At 36.8% G+C, this 21,654-nt stretch overlaps 1 protein-coding gene and 2 pseudogenes across 10 annotated transcripts in view; all 3 read left to right on the top strand.

Moving 5' to 3' along the window:
• The window catches only part of LOC125652343 (uncharacterized), a 61,955-nt gene extending 51,061 nt beyond the window's left edge, over positions 1-10,894 (top strand). For 7 of the 10 annotated variants that reach the window (XM_056164509.1, XM_056164511.1, XM_056164510.1 and 4 more), the window contains 5 exons: positions 8,234-8,456; positions 9,334-9,357; positions 9,518-9,822; positions 9,956-9,998; positions 10,103-10,894. In XM_056164509.1, the coding sequence (XP_056020484.1) occupies positions 8,234-8,456; positions 9,334-9,357; positions 9,518-9,822; positions 9,956-9,998; positions 10,103-10,212 (705 nt within the window). In that variant the 3' untranslated portion in view covers positions 10,213-10,894. The remainder of the gene's footprint in view (positions 1-8,233; positions 8,457-9,333; positions 9,358-9,517; positions 9,823-9,955; positions 9,999-10,102) is intronic. The other 3 variants (XM_048881488.2, XM_056164516.1, XM_056164515.1) reach the window with 1 other exon arrangement.
• A 5,889-nt stretch (positions 10,895-16,783) lies between these two features.
• LOC125651156 (uncharacterized) lies at positions 16,784-19,292 on the top strand (annotated as a pseudogene).
• A 965-nt stretch (positions 19,293-20,257) lies between these two features.
• Positions 20,258-21,254, top strand: LOC125651157 (uncharacterized; annotated as a pseudogene).
• The last annotated feature ends 400 nt before the right edge of the window (positions 21,255-21,654 follow it).

The raw sequence follows: 21,654 nt of genomic DNA, 5'->3' as shown, positions 1-21,654 counted from the left end.
TTTTCTGTCGTTGATGCCAAAATAAATGCTACCTTTTCTGTTGGGTATTTGTAAAGGTATATGGAAATGTATAAAAAGAAAATTTAACAAAGGATTTGGCCTTGGTATATACGACCAATAGAAACTTCTATGGAATAATGTGATATCTAAAACATGATTAATGTTGGCCTCAGAATTTTTGTTTGTTTGTTTTGGTCTGTAAACCAAAGCACGCGGCTTATATAGAACACAGATTTTACTTAGGTCAGCCTTAGGTTGGTTGAATATAGTTTAACGTTCTCTCCTGAATTTTTCACTCAAATGGAGACGTCACCACTGCCGGTGAAGGGCTGCAAAATTTAGGCCTGTGCTCAGCGCCTATGGGTATGGCTTTTGAGCAGGGAGGCATCTTTATCGTGCCACGGGACGTCAGTTTTTGCGGTCTCATCCGAAGGACCGTCCCATTTAGTCGCCTCTTAAAACAAACAAGGGGTACTGAGGACCTATTCTAACCCGGATCCCCACGGGATGTAGGTCAGCCTTTAAAAACATGTCTACTAAAGTAGTTACTTGTTCGGTCGTTTAAAGTAGTTACGGTCGTGTTAAAAGCATCGTACATTTCTTCTAGCTCACTTGAGTTAAATGCTCAGTGAGCGTATCATATGGCCCATGGGCTAAGGTTAGGTGCATGTGAGGTTTTCTGTGATTCGTTTATTGCAACTCGGAGGACCGGGCTGCCCCCCCCCCCCCCCCCCCCCCCCCCCCCCCCCCCCCCTCTCTATATATATATACTGTATATGATATTTCGAGATTATAATGAGGAATTTGACGGGAGAAGTTATCATGAGTGTGATAAGTCATAATTGAGTATTCAACCTATTTCTAAAAATAAAAAGTCGGTGCTTCGTGATCAGAAAATGAGTGTATTTTGTAAAATTATATATATCATCTAAAATCACGTGTAATTATATGAGTTGTTTGAGAAACACATACGGAAATGATGACACTTCCCTCTTTTTTAAGATTCCTGTTATATTTTTCTCTCGAAATATGAAAGATATATATGTTGCAATAATTTATCACTTTAGCATACCATTTGTTGCTATCGAATTATTAAGTTGTTTTATTTAAAGTACCAATCCTTGAAATATTATCATTTTGACACGAAGTGTCAGTTATTTGCCGTATTTTGATTTTCGTTTTGTTTAAAACATTGACGCAAGCGTCAAATTCAGCCGCAACTTCTTGATAACCATCAATACTTTTTAAATACAAGCATAAGTGGTAATTTCCATTAAATGTAACAATTAGTTGAAATACTACATAAAATAATTATAAACCATGTAGAAACCTTCACGTTTTTATATCAAAGCTTATTTCTCCCTGCTGCCAATACTTCGCTGTAGTTCATTCTAGCAGATTAAGGCTCTTGTTCATATTTTAGATTACATTCCATTGCCATTAATTAACTTTCATCGCCAAAGAAAAAGACTAGCATATTTTTAGAACAAATAATTACATACATAAGATTGCTAATTGCATTTTAGCTTTTTACAATTTTAAGATAACCATAAAATATAAATATTTTTATATTGTCCCAAAGCCTTCTGTGAGTCATGTTCATAAAATAGTTTTCAAAGACAGAATAAAGATTGATATATTTACATTTCCAATGTTTTCGCTTTTGATATTTTTACAAATTGTAATGATAACCATTTCTTCAACAATGCTTTGCAAATGTAAACAATATATGTGGATATGAATCTTGATAAATATAGTACGTCTGTTTTAATGGCTGGGAATCCCGACAAAATGAAAATTGAATGTAAATATAAGGAATAAATTTTATATTTGAAAATACATGAAGGTATGAACTGCAACGTTTCATGCCCTCAAGCGTCACAATTCATACCCTCATGTATTTTCAAAAATGAAATTTATTTCTTTTAAGATGACATGTGATTGAACATAGTTCTCGATATTTGAGAGAAATTCGATCCTATACTGATGCAGAACACAATTTTTTCAAATGTACGCTGTACATAACATGTTTGCAAGGTTAACGGTTAACTTTTTAAAAAGACATTCGCAGAACAATTACATCATACAAATAAGAAATACAGAACTGAAATGGAGTTGGGTTTTTTATCTGAAGTTCCACGAGCTATAAAGTTAAAAATATCAAGTAACGTACAATTCCAAGAACTAACATCAAAGGAAGAAAGAAGTAGACAAGAACCGGAATATTTTGTCCTTCCTTAGAGAAATGGTCGACACACACTAAAAACTGAGTTTGGTTTCAGAACACAGATGCTTGTGGACACAGGATTCTCCCTCTATGTATTTTTAAATGTTCACTGTCTTGGGTATTTAGCGTATATTTTTCACAAAATATTCAACTAAAGAGCTAGAAATGTACAAATTAATACCATATTTATTACTATTGCTGAAAAACGTTACGTATGAATATTGAAAGCAAAAACTTTAAGAAGAATGTGGTCAGTGACAAGATCAATGTGTAAATTATCCTTGTACGTTCTTACGTAACCTGACATTGACCTTTGTGAATATTTTCTGAATATATAATGATGCGTTTATAAGACAGTAAGCATTTAAAAAAACATATACAGCTAATGATTTCAGAGTTTCTGTATTGGTTGAAAACGAGATTTCTTTTTGGAGTACAGGAATATTTTCTATGTATATTCAATTTTATGTAATGAAAAAAGTGTGTGTATTTTAGTACAAAATGTAATTCGTGTCCGACTCTACTTTTTATCACAAAGAGTGCAGTCTCAAGCTTCTGTTCATTATTAGTTTCAATAGAGAGCCTATGATTAGCTGTTCGAAACTTTGCAAAAACAATACCAAGACAGTAGCATAATATATATCGTCTTGTCCCAGCTATGATCGATATTACATTTCGTTATACATTACCGTCAAGTTGAGAATAAACCTCGGACATTTGTCGGGTGTAATATGTAACCATATAATATTATATACTTACTTTGAGTAACATGACAAAATGTCGTAGCCCGCAGAACGAAGATATTGAGATCTTCGAGGTTATTTTCGACGTTTAAATTTCATTAGAATTTTCTTTTTATTATCATAAAGCTCGTTTTGCTCCCTATTACTAGTACTATTATTGACATTGTGACTTTGGAATTGAACTTTAAGGTATTTTTGAAAAATCATTTCTGATAGTAATGGGTTGTTTTTTTTTATCAAGGTTTGATGTGTAATTTGTGTAATCTATTGAATAAGACATATTCAACGACATTAAACCAATTGATCTTGATTTTGACCCACGTATGTAAACTTTAATCCATAGCCTCTGTTAAATTTGATAAGGAATTTCTCTTCAAACATATTCAAAAGTTTCCCCATTCTATCATCAGCCAACTAACTCCATTGTTTATTATTAATTACTTTAAACATCAAAAAGGTAATTCTCTTGTGGATTTCAGCAGAAATGATCATAGTAATGGGAACTCAATATCTAAAGTCCCACGTAGAAAAGTAACGCACATTCTGTTATATTTTAGTAATGATCTTCAATAATTTTACGAACTTTCATCTTGTTTAGCTATTATAAGATGAAAGGCGACGATAACGAACAGTGATCGGTCTAATAACTCCTATAAGGAATATAACAGGGAGTTGGGCAAACACGGACCCCTGGATATACCGGATGTGGGGTCAGTTACCAAGAAGGATTAAGCATACCCTGTCGACCGGTCACACCCGCCTTGAGCCCTATATCTTGATCAGGTAAACGGAGTTATCCGTAGTCAAAATCAGTGTGTCAAGAACGGCCTAACAATCGGTATGAAACACGTTAGACAGCATTTGACCCCAAGATATAGGTTGTATTGGCAAACTAGATCGTTATAACGACCAAAGAATTTGCGCAATGCTGAGTTTAAATGAAACTATACAATACACACTATTGACAGGTCCGTCTCTACTTCTGCCATCGATAAGAAAAAGTTTAATGTAACGTACATTTCAAAAACCAATGTAATGTATGTTTTAAGCACAAAATGAATTTACTTTATCACAAAGTGTAGTATATAAGCTCAAATCCAGTTTCATATCATGAAATACAGTATAGAGAAAAATTATACTATTTTTCTGAAGAAAAATCTACCACATAGGAACGTACAATTTGATCACGTACATTTCATACTCACTATCGTCATGCTCGCACATGTGCAGAACATCTTTGGTGAAAAATTCACTGTATTCTCTTTGATTTATGTGACAGTCTTTTAATGTATATTGCATGTACGGAATATGTAAGAGACGAGACTCTTAGGGCATTTTTGACATGTATCTGAACACCGAATCAATTATTAGGTCACCTGCGATCTGTTTTTGTCTATCGTCGTGTTTATATGATCTGTAGAAAAATAATGCCTCAATGTTAGGAAAACTGTTGAAATAGTATGGAATTCTGGGACTGCAAACTAGATATGTTTGAGGGGTTTAATTGAACGGGTAAAAATATGTACAGTTTTTTGTATTATTTACATGGGCTGATGCTTCGGTATTATCAGAGGATCTGTGTTATCACTGCATCAATGAAAGGTGAAGATAACGAACAGTGATCAATCTCAATATAGATAGTTGAGCAAACACGGACCCCTAGACACACCAGAGGTGGGATCAGGTGCCTAGGAGGAGTAAGAATTCCCTGTCGACCGGTCACACCCGCCGTGAGCCCTATATCCTGATCAGGTAAACGGAGTTATCCGTAGTCAAAATCAGTGTGCCAAGAACGGCCTAACAATCGGTATCAATCTTTGACAATGAATCATAAGGAAACTATGACAAATTTACATACTATATATATGTGTATGTGTGTAGATCGGTATGATACTGAGGTGATCGTTAAGGCCCATGGGCCTCTTTGTTTTTTTTAATTAGCAGATTCGCGAATGATACGCAGCAGTTCTGAACTCTTAATGCTCTGCACATAAAATCCAATCACTCAGCTGATTTCTTACCTCCCTTTCCCTTTTGTAAACCCACAATTCTGACCACGCCCTGCATGGTGGTGGCATGTAAACAAAGGATAGGGTCTTGTAAAATCTACTTTTCCCCAAATTCTGTAAAACAAACAAACTATCAACGTATTTCATCTTCCATTCTAAATTCAAATATGAAAGAACGTTTAGAACCAAGGGCGATGGATTCTTTTGACTTCACGGGGAACTTCTGGTATAGAAAAATGATATCGCTAACCTCATCATTTCCGAGGCTGAAAAGATTGAGCGAGGTCTTGAATGATATTATTGAATAATGGAAAATTGTTATGGGGAGGGGTGGTCAATTTCATACTAAACCGTTACATGTGCAAGTATGGATTTAGTCTTCACATTTAGTTTCAGGTAAATGCAAATGATCTACTTTATGTGCAAATCAATTCCAGTAAAGTCAATATTCTGATTAAAAAATGGCATCGATAATTTGTCAATGTAAAGATGAAATCAGTCAATATTATAAGAAATAAATAATTACCAAGATATCTATTAACACACTGCATTTAGAGCAATCAGTCATCAACCTAAGTTTCTTTTGATTACTTAAAATGTGTTTTTCTTTAGAATTTCAAACCATAAAAACTATGCATTTAAATTCAATTTTCCTTCAGGATCAAGAAACTTTAATTGCACCCCCCCCCCCCCCCCCCCCCGTCACCAATCATGAAACAAGGTCACTATTTCGTCATAGCCTTTATCCTTGAATTGCGTCGCACAATATATAGTGTCTGAACCCAAGTTATATAACTAACGTTATGTCTGGGCTGTAACTTTGTAATAGAGAGGCATTCAAGACAAATATTTGACAGGTATGTTATTTATGGACAAATGGTGTTTCACGACACTAAATTTAGGTCGTAAGTATTTCTAGCTCACTTATAAATACCTTTCGTCCGGCCGTAACATTTTGGACTACATTGTAAGTTCAGCCAAACTTGCCCCAAAGCATACTTTCGTAGAGAGGAATCATGTTTGTTCAAATGATTCATTGATTGTATCTTGTTTAACGTCCCGCTCGAGAATTTTTCACTCGTGGAGACGTCAACATTGCTGGTGAAGGGCTGCAAAATTTTAGGTTTATGCTCGACGCTTACGGCGTTTGAGCAGGGAGGGATCTTTATCGTGGCACACCTACTGTGACATGGGACCTCGGTTTTTGCGGTCAAGTCCGAATGACCCCTGTGGTCAAATGAAGTTCCACACCCTTTTGAAAGTGGAGATAATTAAGATATAGTAAAACTTTTGTGGCATCTTTTAAAAATTTTCTCAAGAACGACTGGGTCAATTTAAATCAAACTTAATACAAATCATCCTTGGGTAAAGTTATATAATTAATGTGATGACAACAAATCCCCCTTTGGGTAAAGGGGATTTGTTCAAAACATTCCAATGGGGAGGTAATTTTTTTTTTAAAAGAGGCAAAAAATAGTGTGGTGTCTTTTACAAATCGTCTCAAGATTCACTGTGTTAGAAAAGTTCACATGAAAGCATTAAGCTTCCTGACATGCATGTAGTGTAGATTAAAGTTTGCTCAAATCATGGCCCACTAGGGGTAGGGTGGGGGCCACAATAGGGGATCAAAGTTTTACATGTGGATGTATAGGAAAATCTTATTCTCAAAAACAACGAGATTACTCATATTAATATGCAAACATTCCCAGGTAGTGTACATTGAATTTTGTTCAACTCATGGTCCCTGGGGGAAGGATAAGGTCACAAAGGGGGATCAAATTTTATATGGGAATATATAGGGAATGACAGAAGGACCATGGATAGTCATATTCATATGCAAGCACCTACGGGTAGTGCAGATGCAAGTTTGGTCAGTTCAGTGTAGGGTGGAATTACAATAGATCAAAGTTTATATAAGAGTATACAAGAAATCAATTATAAGGTTAGCCCTACACTAAACCATATCAAAATGCAAACGAACCTTAGTTTTGTGGATTTAAAGGTTGTTTTTGTTTATGCTCCTGTGGCTAAAGTCAGGGTTGGGGGTATGTTGTTTGTCCTTGTCTGTCTGAAACTTCAACCTTGCTTGTAACTTTTGAATGATGAGTTATAGGGCTCTCATATTTCATATGTGCATTCCTTGTTACAATACTCTCGTTTTTGGTGTCAAAGGGTTGGTCTTGAGGTTAGAGCGTTCGCCCCACATATGGAAGACCGGGGTTCGAATCCCTTCCGCGACAAACCTTAGTCGTTAAAACAGATAGTGCCAGTTCCATCGCCAAACGCTCGGCATCAGGTATGAATGTCACGGGTCCTCGAATATGATCTTAAAAACGGATGTCCCGTGTCACAGTAGGTGTGCCACGCTAAAGAACCCTTACTGCTCAATGGCCGTAAGCGCCGAGCAAAGGAAAGGCCTTTTGAAGCCCTTCACCGGTCTTGGTGACGTCTCCACATGAGTGAAAAATTCTCTCTCTCTCTCTCTCGAGAGAGAGAGAGAGAGAGAGAGAGAGACGGTAGTATATATATATATATATATAAAGCACAAACAAACAATTATAACACCCAACCTAACGTTTACCCCTAGGATCTAAACGATACATGTGATAATCAATTAATTAATATATAAAGCACTAAATAATCACAACTAGGTACTGTAAATTTTCGCCCCAGCCCGGGGTCGAACCAGCGACGTACGGCACCCACCGCCTAGCAAGATTGTCAAACCAGTGCGTAAGTCCACTCGGCCACAACGACTTCCCTAAAAAAGGAAGTTTTGTTGTGCTCCTAAAGCGCTACTTATACACACTGATGCAATCTCACACAGTCGCTGTGTCATTCAGTGTTTAAGATATTTTATAAGGAGAGTGGATCTCTCGATGCAATTGTATAGAATATTTAATATAAAGCACAAACAAACAATTATAACACATATATATATATATATATATATATATATATATATATATATATATCGGTCCTTCGAAAAATACCGCAAAACCGAGGCCCCGTATCACAGCAGATACAGTACGATAAAGATGCCTCCCTGCTCAAAGGCCGTAAGCACCGAACATAGGCCTAAATTTTGCAGCCCTTCTCTGGCAATGGTGACGTCTCCATATGAGTGAAAAATTCTCGAGAGAGACGTTAAACAATATTAAATCAATCAGCAATTTAGATACTTTATATCACTACTATGATTATAATGAATCGTTTTAATTTTATCGCAAATAATATTCAAACACATATTTCAGGTTGTTTGGAGAAGAAAGTCAGACAATTACTTTCTGTCGATAGGAGAGAGGATGTACGCGGATATTGAGGAGATGAGTGTGGATGTCAGCAGGTTTCACAAGTTTGATCGAGTTCAGACTGATTTAATAATCAAGCATGCCCAGCCCAGACATTCTGGTTTATATGAATGTCAAATTAGCTCCACCAAGTTCTATAATTATAGCGTGCAGCTAAATGTACTGGGTGAGTAATATGGTAGGATTATGTGCATTGTACGATTAGACTGTTGTGTACACACTACATGATATATCCCATATCATAGCTTTATGTTACATCTTTTGACTCTTGCTGAGACTAAGAAATTAAAAGATATAGACAAAATACAGCCACCGTACGTATATCCCTGACTCCCTAAATGAAGGAAATATTCTCAGTTTGGGTTATAGCATTCCGAACGTCTGGTCTTGAGCAATCTTCGTGATTTATGCACATCGGCACTTGTCCAAAACTGTGCGCCATTTGTAAACTTGCATATTAAAGTTCTTAAAACGAGATTCAAACTGCTTGATCTATTACTATTAATCTCACAAATAACGACCGAGGACATGTTTATTTGTTTTTCTTCAACCGATATAAAGCAGATGTAAATTATTCATCATTCGACTCTTTATTTTATATATCATATGTTGTGTTACATACTAGTTTTCATTAGATACTACAAAAAATCACTTAGGTGTGTGCGGTTTTCTGTACTTGAAAGTATTGAAATATTCACTTTATTGAGACAGACTGTTGGGATTATAACTACACCTATGTAAATTCCGTACATTTAATCTACTTGTATTATACGTTTCTTTGAAATTAGCGTTTTTGATATGAACTTGCTAATTTACAGCTGGTCACAGCAAGCTGTCAGTCAAAGGAATTAATACGAAATTAATTATCATAAAATTCTCATACCGAAAATCATTAACAAATTCGAACATGAGAGACTTAATTTTACATTGTCTATTAATATACAAATGTAATTAACTGATTAATGGCCTCCGTGATTTTGTTACACTAAACATTTGGGCGTTGGTCTATCACGTGTCTGTTAATTTCTATTCTCATATTGTAGATACTTATCCAGAGTTTGAACCTGGTAAGATCCAAAAGAATTGATTTTATCTTCATTTAAATGCTTTCATAAGGGCGCTGCAATAACAAAAAAAATCAAATTATTGATAGAATGATATTATTTTTATACCCAAACTTTCTTTTGCAAAACATACGTTTATTTTGTATATCTCGTTTTATTTCAGCTCTAACGATTAGTGGCACTGTATACGTTAGCAAGTTTTCCAACATCAATCTCACCTGCAATGCCACAGGTGCGGTCAGGGCTCCAGAGGACATCGACTGGTTTCACGATGGACAAAAAATCCGTCAAAACGCCCCGCAATGGCGTCACCGAACCTACATTTATAAATACCAGCAAGAGGTTCCGGGACGCTCCCTGGTCAGTACCCTGACAGTAGAACGCAGTGAGGAAACCGATGCTGGGACCTACATCTGTAGGAGCTCAGACAAAGATACAGAGAGCATCAATGTACACGTCCTCAATGGTAGGTCTGGAGCAGACTGCAAACCGTGTCTTCTTCAATTTTCTTTCTTACGTTTATACTTAAACTTCTACACTTTGAAAGTTTTAGCTGCATTATCTAAATATTATGAATATAAAATTTGTTTCTTTTTTTGGTGTGACAGCTGACAAAGGTGTGCAAAAAAGAAATCCCAGTGAAGGTATGTACACCATAGAATTAAAGGTATCTTACAATGCATCGTTTTTATATATATATAAAAAATTGAAACTCTTCACTACTATATTCATTATCATCCAATTTTAGGAATCGGTTCGAAATCAGATCATCAAACATTGGAAAATTCTAGTCCTCGCTGTCGTCTGCTGAATGTCACATTATTTCTGATGACGCTGATAATGGTCGTCAATAGGTGACGAAAACTAATGCCTGGTTTAGAGCCTATTGGTATTCACATATCGGGATTTGTGCCTTAACATCACCAAATGATGATATTTACGTTCATTTCTGCGACTAGTATTCGAGTTAAGAAGATAGAAAGTACATATTAGTACGATGGTAATCAATTTTAGACCTTTGGCAGTCCTTAACGCTCCTTGAGCACCTAGTGGGCAACCTTCTATAGCACAACGGTGGCATGTGATTTGTTACTGCTATACTCAGAAGATCCAAAGGAGACTAGCCGGACAGAGTTTGCAAGTCGATATCTCTGGTTGGTCTTTGTTTTGGGAATTGCTTTATATTGATAAAGCTTTGGAAAAGGAAATAATCGAATTTCCTGCAACTGTACATTATTGTTCAGTAACTCTAGTAATGTTATGTTTGGTAAATGCAGCGGTGTCTTCTGTATTCATGTATTCATGAAGCGCTGGGTATTGTGGGTATCCTATATTAAACAGCAAAATATCAAACTTTGTAATATATTGCATGTCAACATTCCGCATTTTGCTCCATAGATATCAAATTACTAAATACATATAATCTGTGATCCATGTTATATATCTTATCGTTATTATGTTATGTGTTGCCCATGTTCATCAGTTGTTCCTGTACTAATGTGTTTCTGTTCAATCTGATAATTAAATGTTATATACTGAGTGTTTTTCATTCTATTTTTTGGCTCATGCGACTGTAGGTGATATTATGATATTCATTTGCAATGAGACGGCCTTTACCGAAAATAAGAGCGCATCAAGATGCCATGGAGATTAGTGCCAAAAGGAAAGGGTCAATCAAATTCAGAAATCCATTGTGCCAAGCTATTATGTGTTTTCCTAGACAGCGATGTGACGCCAAAGGCAATGAACTTTATTACTGTAGATGCATTTATACATCTCGTGGGAAATACGAATGCTAAATAGTGAAGAATGACTTGTGTTTACATACTGTGGACATATTTATTATCAAACAAAATAGCCATGAAGCATACATGTTCCAACCGTGGTTAACATATGTTCATATACTTAACTGAATTGTGGCGATCCCAATGTTCTAACGAACAAACGTTTAAGGTCCCACTAAATACAGAACGGGGACCCTGATACGGTACGGTATGTAACAACGAGACGGCCCGTGCCGTATCAGGGCACTACGTACCTAATGCAAGTTATCTATTATAGCCCTCTAATAGGAGAGACTATCAGCTCCGTGTAGACATTTCCATTTGCAGCGCAACCATTTCTGCGCACGATTCCGGTCTTATACCTGAAAAACACTGGGGCAGATCAGAGAGCTACAGATCCACCCCTTATAAAAACATTCGATTTACGGCGCACAAAAATGTGCACGGTTTAGGCTGCATTTTTGTATCACTGTCTCATTTCTTAACATATTCTCCTACTATACTTGTCTCCAAACATACCTTCAAATATTCATTAAAGCCCCATATGACCCAAAAACTCAAAGCTTCAAAGGATTTCGTTTTTTTGGCGTAGCCATGTTGGGTAGCCAGTCAATTCGAAACCCGATTTATTTCCATATTTATACTCTAATTTCTGTGTGAACTAATATTCCCAAAAATATTTTAGTGAAATAATTTGGATGAAATCACCCCAGTTCGGTTAAATGATAATTATTCACATACATGTAGGATTGAATTAACTTCACGGCGTTCAACTCTTGATTTGACGCTCCGCTTTTGAAATGGAATGTAAGGGACCAAACTCGGCTTTAGTAGCACTTTCATGACCAAGAGCTAATTTTACCTTTAGAAAAAAAGGTCTTTACAAGGGGTAGATCTGTATCTCTCTGATCTGTCCCAATTTTGTTCAGAGAGCTGCAGTTCTGCAGCTAATTTTCCCACTACATTTGAATCAAGACATACTTTCAGACATCTATTAAAGCAATATTGGAATTGAAAACTAACAACTTCAAAAACGAGAGAGCGAAAGATTTTAATTAATCAACGGGGTTCAAATTGACCGGTAACGTAAACGGCTACGAACACCGGGGAATTTTACTGAAAGTTCGAGTTTTAAGTTTGAGAAAGGCTTTGATAAATGTTTGAAAGTATGTCTTTGCACAAGTGTAGTGGGAAATATTTTAGAAATTATTTAAACTCAATATTAGGAGGTTATTTAGAATTACAGATTTATAAGATGTAAATCGTGTGCAGTAAAAGTAGCCCTGTAATTCGAAGGTTGTTTTAAAGGGGGTAGATAAACACCTCTCAGGTCTATCCCATTGTTATACTCCCTGAAAATTTTCGCGTTGTCGTGTCTGTCTGTCCTTCTATCTGTCGGAGCTCATATCTCCTAAACCTTTCATCAAAAATTGATATAATTGATCACAAATATTCCTTGAGACGAGGACTATTGGACCAAGGTTTCTCAAGGTCATTTTTGGAAAGTCAAGTTCACTCAGAATTATCAAAGTTCCTTAATTCAACAGGGTTTTTTTTAATATAAAGGTTCTCATATTCTGAAAATTTCATCAGAAATTGATCATGATTTATCAGAAATACTGTAAACGTATTATATTTGGCGTGTACGATATTTGGCGGAAATCATTTTTTCAACAAGTTAGCGTAGATTTGATTTAGCGCATTCCTGAATTACTTTAAACATCTAGATTTACGGATGGCATTTAGCGATGTACTTGATTTTGCGGAAGCTGCGTTCCGCCAAAGGCGATAAATAGAATACACAGCCAAATGTAATACATTTACAGTATTCCTTAGGACATGGACCTTTGGACCAAGCTCATTTTTGGAAAGGTCACTCAGAACATATACCTTGTATAAAGAAAAAGTTCCTTATTTCAGCAGGTTTTGATCATATATCGCACAAATAAGTAACATGCAAATGGCTCTCAGACAGAGGCCACTCAAGGTAATTTTGGAAACTTCAAGGTCACTCATAACATATATCTTATATAATGAAGAAGTTCCTTATTTCTATAGTTTTTGAACAGGTACTGTTCATACATGTATATCACACAAATAAATAATAGGCAAATGGCTTTCATACAAGGTCACTCATGGTCATTTTTAAAGGTGAAGGTCACTCACATATACCTTATAGATGATAAACCTTCATTTCAACAGTTATTGATCTTTTGGAAAGGTTAAGGTCAATCAGAAGATATACATTATATGAGAAAAAAGTTCCTTAATTCAACAGTTTTTGAACAGGTATTGATCATACATATACATGTATATCACAAATAAGTAATAGGCAAATGGCTTTCAGACAGAGGTCACTCAAGGTCATATTGAAAAGGTCAACATCACTCAACATATATTGGCCTAAAAGGTCAACCTCACTCAACATAATACCTTATATATGAAAATAAAAATTCATTTCAACAGCCATTGATCATTGTACGAGTCATTCGTCATTGGAAGTATTTCATTGGTTAGATGCAGTTCGGGGAGCATCCATCAGTTTTACTCATACTCTTGTTACCAAAGAACTATAGTTCATTTGATAGTTTTAAATGGATATTGTAATATTTTGATCGATTGATTGTATCTTGCTTAACGTCTCGCTCGAGAATTTTTCACTCATATGGAGACGTCACCAAGACCGGTGAAGGGCTTCAAAAGGCCTATGTTCGGCGCCTACGGCCATTGAGCGGTGAGGGTTACCTACTGTGATACGGGTCATCCGTTTTTAAGGTCATCTCCGAGGACCCGTGACATTCACACCTGATGACCGAGCGATGGAACTGTCACTACCTGTTTTAATGATTTAGGTCTGTCGCGGCCGGGATTCGATCCGAGGGGCGAACGCTCTCACCTCTCGGCCACCGCGGTGGTTTGTAGTATTTTGAAATCTTCTTCGAAATATACATGTAAAGTAACATCGACTTTCTGGTTGACAGAAGAACACTTCGACCTATTGTTGAGCCGGCGAAATGACGTTGATAATTAATGTTGATTACACAGAAAATTGATCAAGTTGACTTCTAGATCCCCCAAGATCAATAAAAGGCACGGACAATGTGTTTTTTGAACATTTTTTCGCCATTACGTTGGTAACTTCACTTAACGCTATTACAACATAGTGTGTATAAAAAAAGAAACACCTGTACTCATTACCATGCTACTATCAATTAGTATGTACATAAATGCTCGTTCTAAAAATGCGCAGTGGTTTTTTTATAGCGATTTTTCTACAAAAGGTTAACAATGTGTAAGCACTATGCAAGTTGTATGCAAATATTAACACGATAATTAACAATACATGCTAGAGATTAGTTGTCTTAGTTTATGAAAGCCAATGCATTGTTCAAATTTCAAACACATAAATTTATTCTACAACCTTTCATCAGTGGTGTAAATCAGTGATATTTTTAACACATACTGCACGCGCAATCAATCTTCGAATACCAGACAAGTCAAAAGTCATATCGTGAATTCGTGAAATATTGCTTGATCTGCTCCAGTGAAACTAGATATATATATATTCTAAATTTCTTGAAAATGAAAAATCGAAATGTTGAATATTGCGAGGCTTTTAAAGGTTGATAACAAAACAAAATCAAAGAACTGATTTCATTTTATGCATCACACAAATGCTGCTATCTTTCAAATTTTAAGTATAGATATAAAATGTAGACTACTTTTATGAACTATACAACATTTCTTTAACAAAACACTTTTATGAAAAAATTGAGCATGTGAATCTGTAAAACTCAAGGCTGAAGAGCAATACGTATTAGTAACAGTTCTATCAGTAAACATATATAAACTAGAAGCGTTTTCGTTACACGAAGGGGGTATTCCGTCTAAAAATAGCTTAAACATATTTCTCCTTGAACTATCATTGTTAAAGTACTGAAGAAAATGCATTGAACCGTGAGCAAAAATCGGCATACTGAAAAATGATAAATGAATTTAATTTTTGGACAATTCTGCAAGAAGTACATCCGGTACATTGGACTAATATTCTGGAATTTTCTTGTAAAACTCGCATGTACCATACAATTTGTGTTGTGATATGACCGTGCTTCAGTTTTACACACATTTGATATCCCAGTCAATGAGTCGGATGAATATGACTTACCGTACCTACATGAAAGGCGAAGATAACGAACCTACATGTACATGTATACTGGATACATTGCTGGATCCAGTAAGTGTTCTACCAAGCCCCTATCTTTGCTCCTCACGAAAATATTAACAGTTGTGAAGGAGAAACTTCAAACGTACTGTACGACTACATATGCAAGAAATGGTGTAAATCAAATGTGGATTCTAAAACAAAATTCTAAAGAACTTTTAGTAAATTTGATATCTCAAAATTTTTCTCAAATCAACATCAAAATATATCACTTTTCACACTTTAAACGACCATTCCTCACGATAAATCAAAGACTAGACTTTTTGACATCATAGACAGTTGCTTCTTCGACAAATAAGGAAAACGGAAATATTCATATCTAGTGATCAGTCATCCAAAAAATTACTTTGTTAAACACCACTTTGATTCCACGCACGAGTACTCTGAAGTTGAAATAAAAAATATGCTGGAGTTTCTCATTGACAATATCTTCGTAGTCTTTGGTGATCAGGTCTTCCAACAGTCTGTTGGAATTCCGATGGGCACGAATTGTGTTCCTTTGTTAGCTGACCTGTTTTTATGTTCCTATTAAGCAGAATTTATTCAAAAATTATACGCGAGAAGAAAAATCTCTTGTTGTGGCCTTCAATTCGACATTTAGATATATCGACGACCTATTATCGATCAACAATAATAATTTTCATTCATATGTCGATTCGATATATCCCAGTGAACTCGAAATAAAAGACACCACAGAGTCGCCCACTTCTCCTGCCTACTTAGATATCTTATTGAAAGTAGATATTAACGGCAAACTAATACACCCAACTTTATGACAAACCGGATAATTTCAGCTCCTCCATCGTCAACTTCCCATATTTATGTAGCAATATATACCATTATCACATGCATATGGTGTTTATATCTCTCAACTCATTCGATACACAAGAGCTTGTTCTGCTTATCGAAGCAGGCTACTGAAAAACAAGTTCATGGTGCAGGGGTTTCAACAGTCTTGTTTTAAGTAAGTTCTTTGCAAATTCTATGGTCGTTATAACGATCTAGTTTGCCACTACAACTTATCATTGGGTCAAATGCTATCTGACGTGTTTCATACCGATTGTTAGACCGTTCTTGGCACACTGATCTTGACTACGGATAACTCCGTATACCTGATCAAGATATAGGGCTCACGGCGGGTGTGACCGGTCGACAGGGGATATTTACTCCTCCTATGCACTTGACCTCATCTCTGGTGTGTCGAGGGGTCCGTGTTTGCCCAACTCTCTATTTTGGATTGCTCATGGGAGTTATGAGATTGATCGCTGTTCGTTATCTTCACCTTTCATGAAAAACAGAAAACAAAGGCACAACTTAAGGTTCCATATCTAATCTGAAATGGTGTCTGAAGTTTTGTGTCGACTATATTTGCGGCGATGGTCCGAAAGTAACAATCGGAAGTGTGTTTGTGCAAAAAATTGTAATGGGTATAAATATCTTCAAGTCCTCAATCACGAAGAAATAACAAGTCTTATTTTACACAAATTCCATAAATTGACTAGTGACACTCGATTAATTCAATTATTTATTGAAACCACTTACAGTCCCTGATACGTTCCACTTTCCCACTTGAACGGTGAGTGAACGCTGATCGCCATTTGGTGAAAGATGAGCGAACACAGAATACGAACGGAGCACAAACGCGAGTGCAAAGTGAACGTTGATCGCAAGATGAATGATTTATTCGGAAAGTCTCGGATGTTTTCCTTGCATTGCACTTATTTCATAATCAGGTAAATAAAAGATGATTCATGAGCAATAAATAAATTTTGTAGTGCCGACATCACCAGACTACATTAAACGCTATATAATCAGCATTTCATAAATGCTGTCTGACGTGTTGCATACCAATTGTTAAGCGGTACTTTACATGATGATTTTGGCTACTAATTACTCAATATATATGGCTCAGGATGGGTGGGACCGGCCAATAGGAGATACTTACTCCTCCTGGGCACCTGGAGTGGAATAAATGAAGGAAATTTTCGTGGAAATCCACATGAATCTGACTGGCCTCCAAGTTCTATTTTCCCCAACTCTCCTATATGTAAAAATTATGATTTGATATCTGGGATTTTGTATGAGAAAATTCGTTGGGGTGCGGTAAGAGTTCTGGGTAGGATGGTGAGTGTGATATGTCCCATTTTTTAATGCCTTTGACAATGATTGAGCCAACCAAACCGATTGTGTCATGATGATAAATATTTAAATCTCTGGATGAGGAATCTCCACTTTCAGCTCGAGACCTTGAGGGATGATAATAGGCTGTTTGGGGATAAGGCGTTATTGCAATCGGGAGAATTCTAGATGCCATCATATACGATTATCACATCATTGTCGGATATATTTTGGGCTGCAAGATGGTGGTGATGTTATGCTATATACAGCTATCCCTTTTGGGTTTAAGGCATTACCTTATACCTGATCACGATGTAGGGCTCGCGGTGGGTGTGACCGGTCGACAGAGGATGCTTACTCCTCCTAGGCACCTGATCCCACCTCTGGTATATCCTGGGGTCCGTGTTTGGTCAACTCTCTTCTATTTTGTATTATTTATAGGAGTTTCACCATGATATTGATCACTGTTCGTTATCTTCACCTTTCATTTAGCATGGTAGTGACGTTTATATTCGGAGCCCGCCATTAGTAACACTGCAGTGCATTGATGATAGATTAGCAATTGCAAATGTTTCAGGGGCAATCGACCCATTGGTAGAGGGTTGCATATATTTTTGTAGAGGTATTGATAAGGTTGAATATACTTTGACTCTAAAGAAGTGTTCTTTTGTCCCATCAAAATGTTTCAAGTTTCTGGGTTTATTGGTAGATTCTTGCAGGCAGGTTTATATTTTGCCAGAGTGCAAGAAGCAGAAATTTGCAGCTTTGAGAGTGTATTCTGCGTTCAAGGGAAGACACTTCAGCGATTTGCTTGCAAGTGTGTATTTATGGGCTTGGCAGTTCCAGGCTGAAAGTTGTTTTGTGGGGAGGTTAAGTTGACTAACTCTAGGTCTGTGAAGGGTAGTAAGCTTGTGTGTTTGACTGATGAGCTGCGGAAAGAATTAGAGTATTGACTTTTTTCTGGATTCCTGAAAGGGATGTTGTCGGTGGAGGAGGGAGTCATAGGCAGGTTGTCTTATCCTCTGATGTATCCTTATATAAGCACGAAGGAGTTGTAGAACAGCGTGGGAATAGGTTTGAGGTTAGTGATTTTTAGAGAGATAATGCATTTGAAAGAAGCAGGTGTTGTTTATAAAGTAATGTTGGCTCTTGAGCAGAGTATAGCTGGATCTAGAGTGCATATGGCTGATAATATGGCTGTACTTAGAGTTTGGTAGAATCAAGGGGGTAAAGATAGTGCAAAGAATTGTATTACAAAGAATATTTTGTCTTTGACTTTACAATTAATTTTGTATAGCATTTACCGAATGTTGCCACAACGTTGAATGAGGCTGATGTACCTTCAAGGAGTATTAATTATGCTGACTATGCTGAATGGGCAGGCATAGGCTTAGTTGAAAAAGCATTTGGTCCCCATACAATTGATTTGATGGCCTCTGATTAAAATGCAATAAGGGGTCAGGAGAGAGTTGTTGCGGCATTCTACACTTTGTCGGATGCCTCTTACAGCAGGGGTTGATGTGTTTGCTCAAGATCTTGCACAGGAGACTAATCCTTATGCACTTCCTCAATTTGGTATGATATTTCCGGTGTTGTCGTTGTTGAAGGAACAACAAATTCCTGTGTACCTCCATGTATATAGCCGGTGCCCGTATGGTGACCTCTTATTGAAAGTTGTAAAATATCTAGTGTTGTGTTAGGTTGCCTGGGGGAAAGGTATTATCCGGGTTCCTACAACGAAAGAGTATGCTCTTGAAAACAAGGTATTGAAATGGGTATTGCTTACTTTCAGATGGACATTTTTAAAGAAATAAACGTGTTTGATATTTTTCCAGGTACAAGGTATATCTGTTGATGTTCAAATCTTCGATGGCAGGTTGAAGGAGTTAGATGCCAGGAGGTCGTCGTCACTGGATTCTAAGAGAAAAAAGGTGTTTAAGAAGGGTTATCACTGAATTCATAGCGACAGTGTCAGGTCAGGAGATTATAAGTGGTACACCTGATGACAGCAGGAGAGTTTTGGTATGGAAGGATCAGATTGGTAAGAGTCAGGTTCATAGGATAGAATGTGGGGAGTATTTGAGTGTAGTTGTCCATTCCGTCTGGCGTGACGCACTATATCTTTGATAAGCAATAGATTGTTGAATATATGTATGAGAAGATGGGATTTTGAAGATATTGGAATGGGGTGCTTCGTTCAGGGATTCCAGCTACATCACATGTAAAACTTATACGGTACCAATTTTGATGCACCAGATGCGCATTTCGACAAATAATGTCTCTTCAGTGATGCTCAACCGAAATGATTGAAATCCGAAATAACAATGAAATTTTAGAGCTATCATAGCCAAAAACAGCGTGCCAAAATTGGAGTCAAATTCGTCTAGGGATAAGAGCTATGCATAAGGGAGATAATCCTTAATTTTGAAATGAATTTCTAAATTTTATAACAGCAATTAAATATACATCCGTATTTTCAAGCTAGTAACGAAGTACTTAGCTACTGGGATGTAGAGACCCTCGGGGACTAACAGTCCACCAGCACAGGCCTCGACCCAGGGGTCATAATGTAAAACTTATACGGTACCAATTTTGATGCACCAGATGCGCATTTCGACAAATAATGTCTCTTCAGTAATGCTCAACCGAAATGTTTGAAATCCGAAATAACAATGATATTTTAGAGCTATCATAGCCAAAAACAGCGTGCCAAAAAAGTGGAGTCAAATTCGTCTAGGGATAAGAGCTATGTATGAGGGAGATAATCCTTAATTTTGAAATGCATGTAGTGAAAGAATATTTAAAACTGGCATAAGAGGAACAGGCAAGGGCTCATTTGGTACCTCAACAGGCTAAAAGTATTTTTATAACTAACGTTAGGACCATTGCAGGTTATATTAAGAGTCAACTAAGTTTCGGTTCTGTATCAGTGAAGGAAAATATGTCTTGTTACAAGACCAGATTTGGTTTAAGTTAGTTTTTTGCTGGGGATAGGGCATGATATCTTGCAAATTTGGGTACCGAAGAGGTAAAGTGGTTCAAAGATTATTCAGGTTGTGTGTTAATTAATCCTTTGATAAGACACTTAGAAGAGCTAAAAGGAGGAGCAATATGTTTGTTGTTAAGAGGTGTGCTGAGGAGAATATCTGTCCTCTACTAGGGTTACAACAGTTTGTGTCGAGGTGTAGGAATTTGGGCATTGATCTCTCTTATGGCTCTTTAAACCTCTTTAGAATTGTTGTAGAGGATGCACAGGTTTTTGATCAGCCTGTGACAGTCAGTAGTATATGATAGGTTGCCAGTATATTTAAGGAACATGAGTATGGATGAGGAGGAGACATCACATAGTTTCAAGGCAGATTGTGTGGTGGCTTTGGCTATGTCTGGTTTAGTGAATGATAATGAGATATTATTTGTCGAAATGTGCATCAGGTGCATCATAATTGGTACCGTATAAGTTTTACATTGAAGGGCGAAGATAACGAACAGTGATCAATCTCATAACTCCTATAAGCAATACAAAATAGAGAGTTGGGCAAATACGGACCCTTGGATATACCAGAGGTGGGATCAGGTGCCTAGGAGGAGTAAGCATCCCTATTGAAAGGTTAGGGGAAGGAAGTGCCGAGTATTACAGTAGGCTGCCATCTCTAGTAGAGTCAGATATTGTAGCAGGGAGATTAGCAGCAAGTGTGAAGGATGCAGGGATGATAGAGGAGAAGCTTCAGGAATATATACAGTTCGATAGTCTTCATTCAGCAGGGAATACGTTATAGCAGCAGGAACCTGGAATTGTGGTGAATGAAGAAAGGGGTGGTGTATATGTCACTGTACTGGGACATGACTACATGTATGTATTATAAGGTTCTACATTGTGTTTTATTATACTATTACATGTAAGTTCTGATGGGTTGAACGGAGTTTTCAAATAAATTAGAAATAACTACAGTGTACATGGATTTTCTTCATAGTACAGCCTATAATGTATATTGAGTATACAAGTTGGAGATGATTAGTTTTTATATAGTAGTGTTGGGAAGAGGGCCAGTGCTATTGGGACTGGAATTGAATAATATTATTATTCCTACATCGAGACTTGTACACCCAAAACTTTATATAAAGGAACTGAGGTTGAAATGTGATTCCAATTGTGATACGGGAATAAGAAACAGGTCT

The sequence above is a fragment of the Ostrea edulis genome, chromosome 5 (assembly GCF_947568905.1).
Source record: "Ostrea edulis chromosome 5, xbOstEdul1.1, whole genome shotgun sequence".
Lineage (NCBI taxonomy): Eukaryota > Metazoa > Mollusca > Bivalvia > Ostreida > Ostreidae > Ostrea > Ostrea edulis.
The sequence above is the reverse complement of the archived record's forward strand: the minus strand, read 5'-3'. Positions and strand labels throughout refer to the sequence as shown.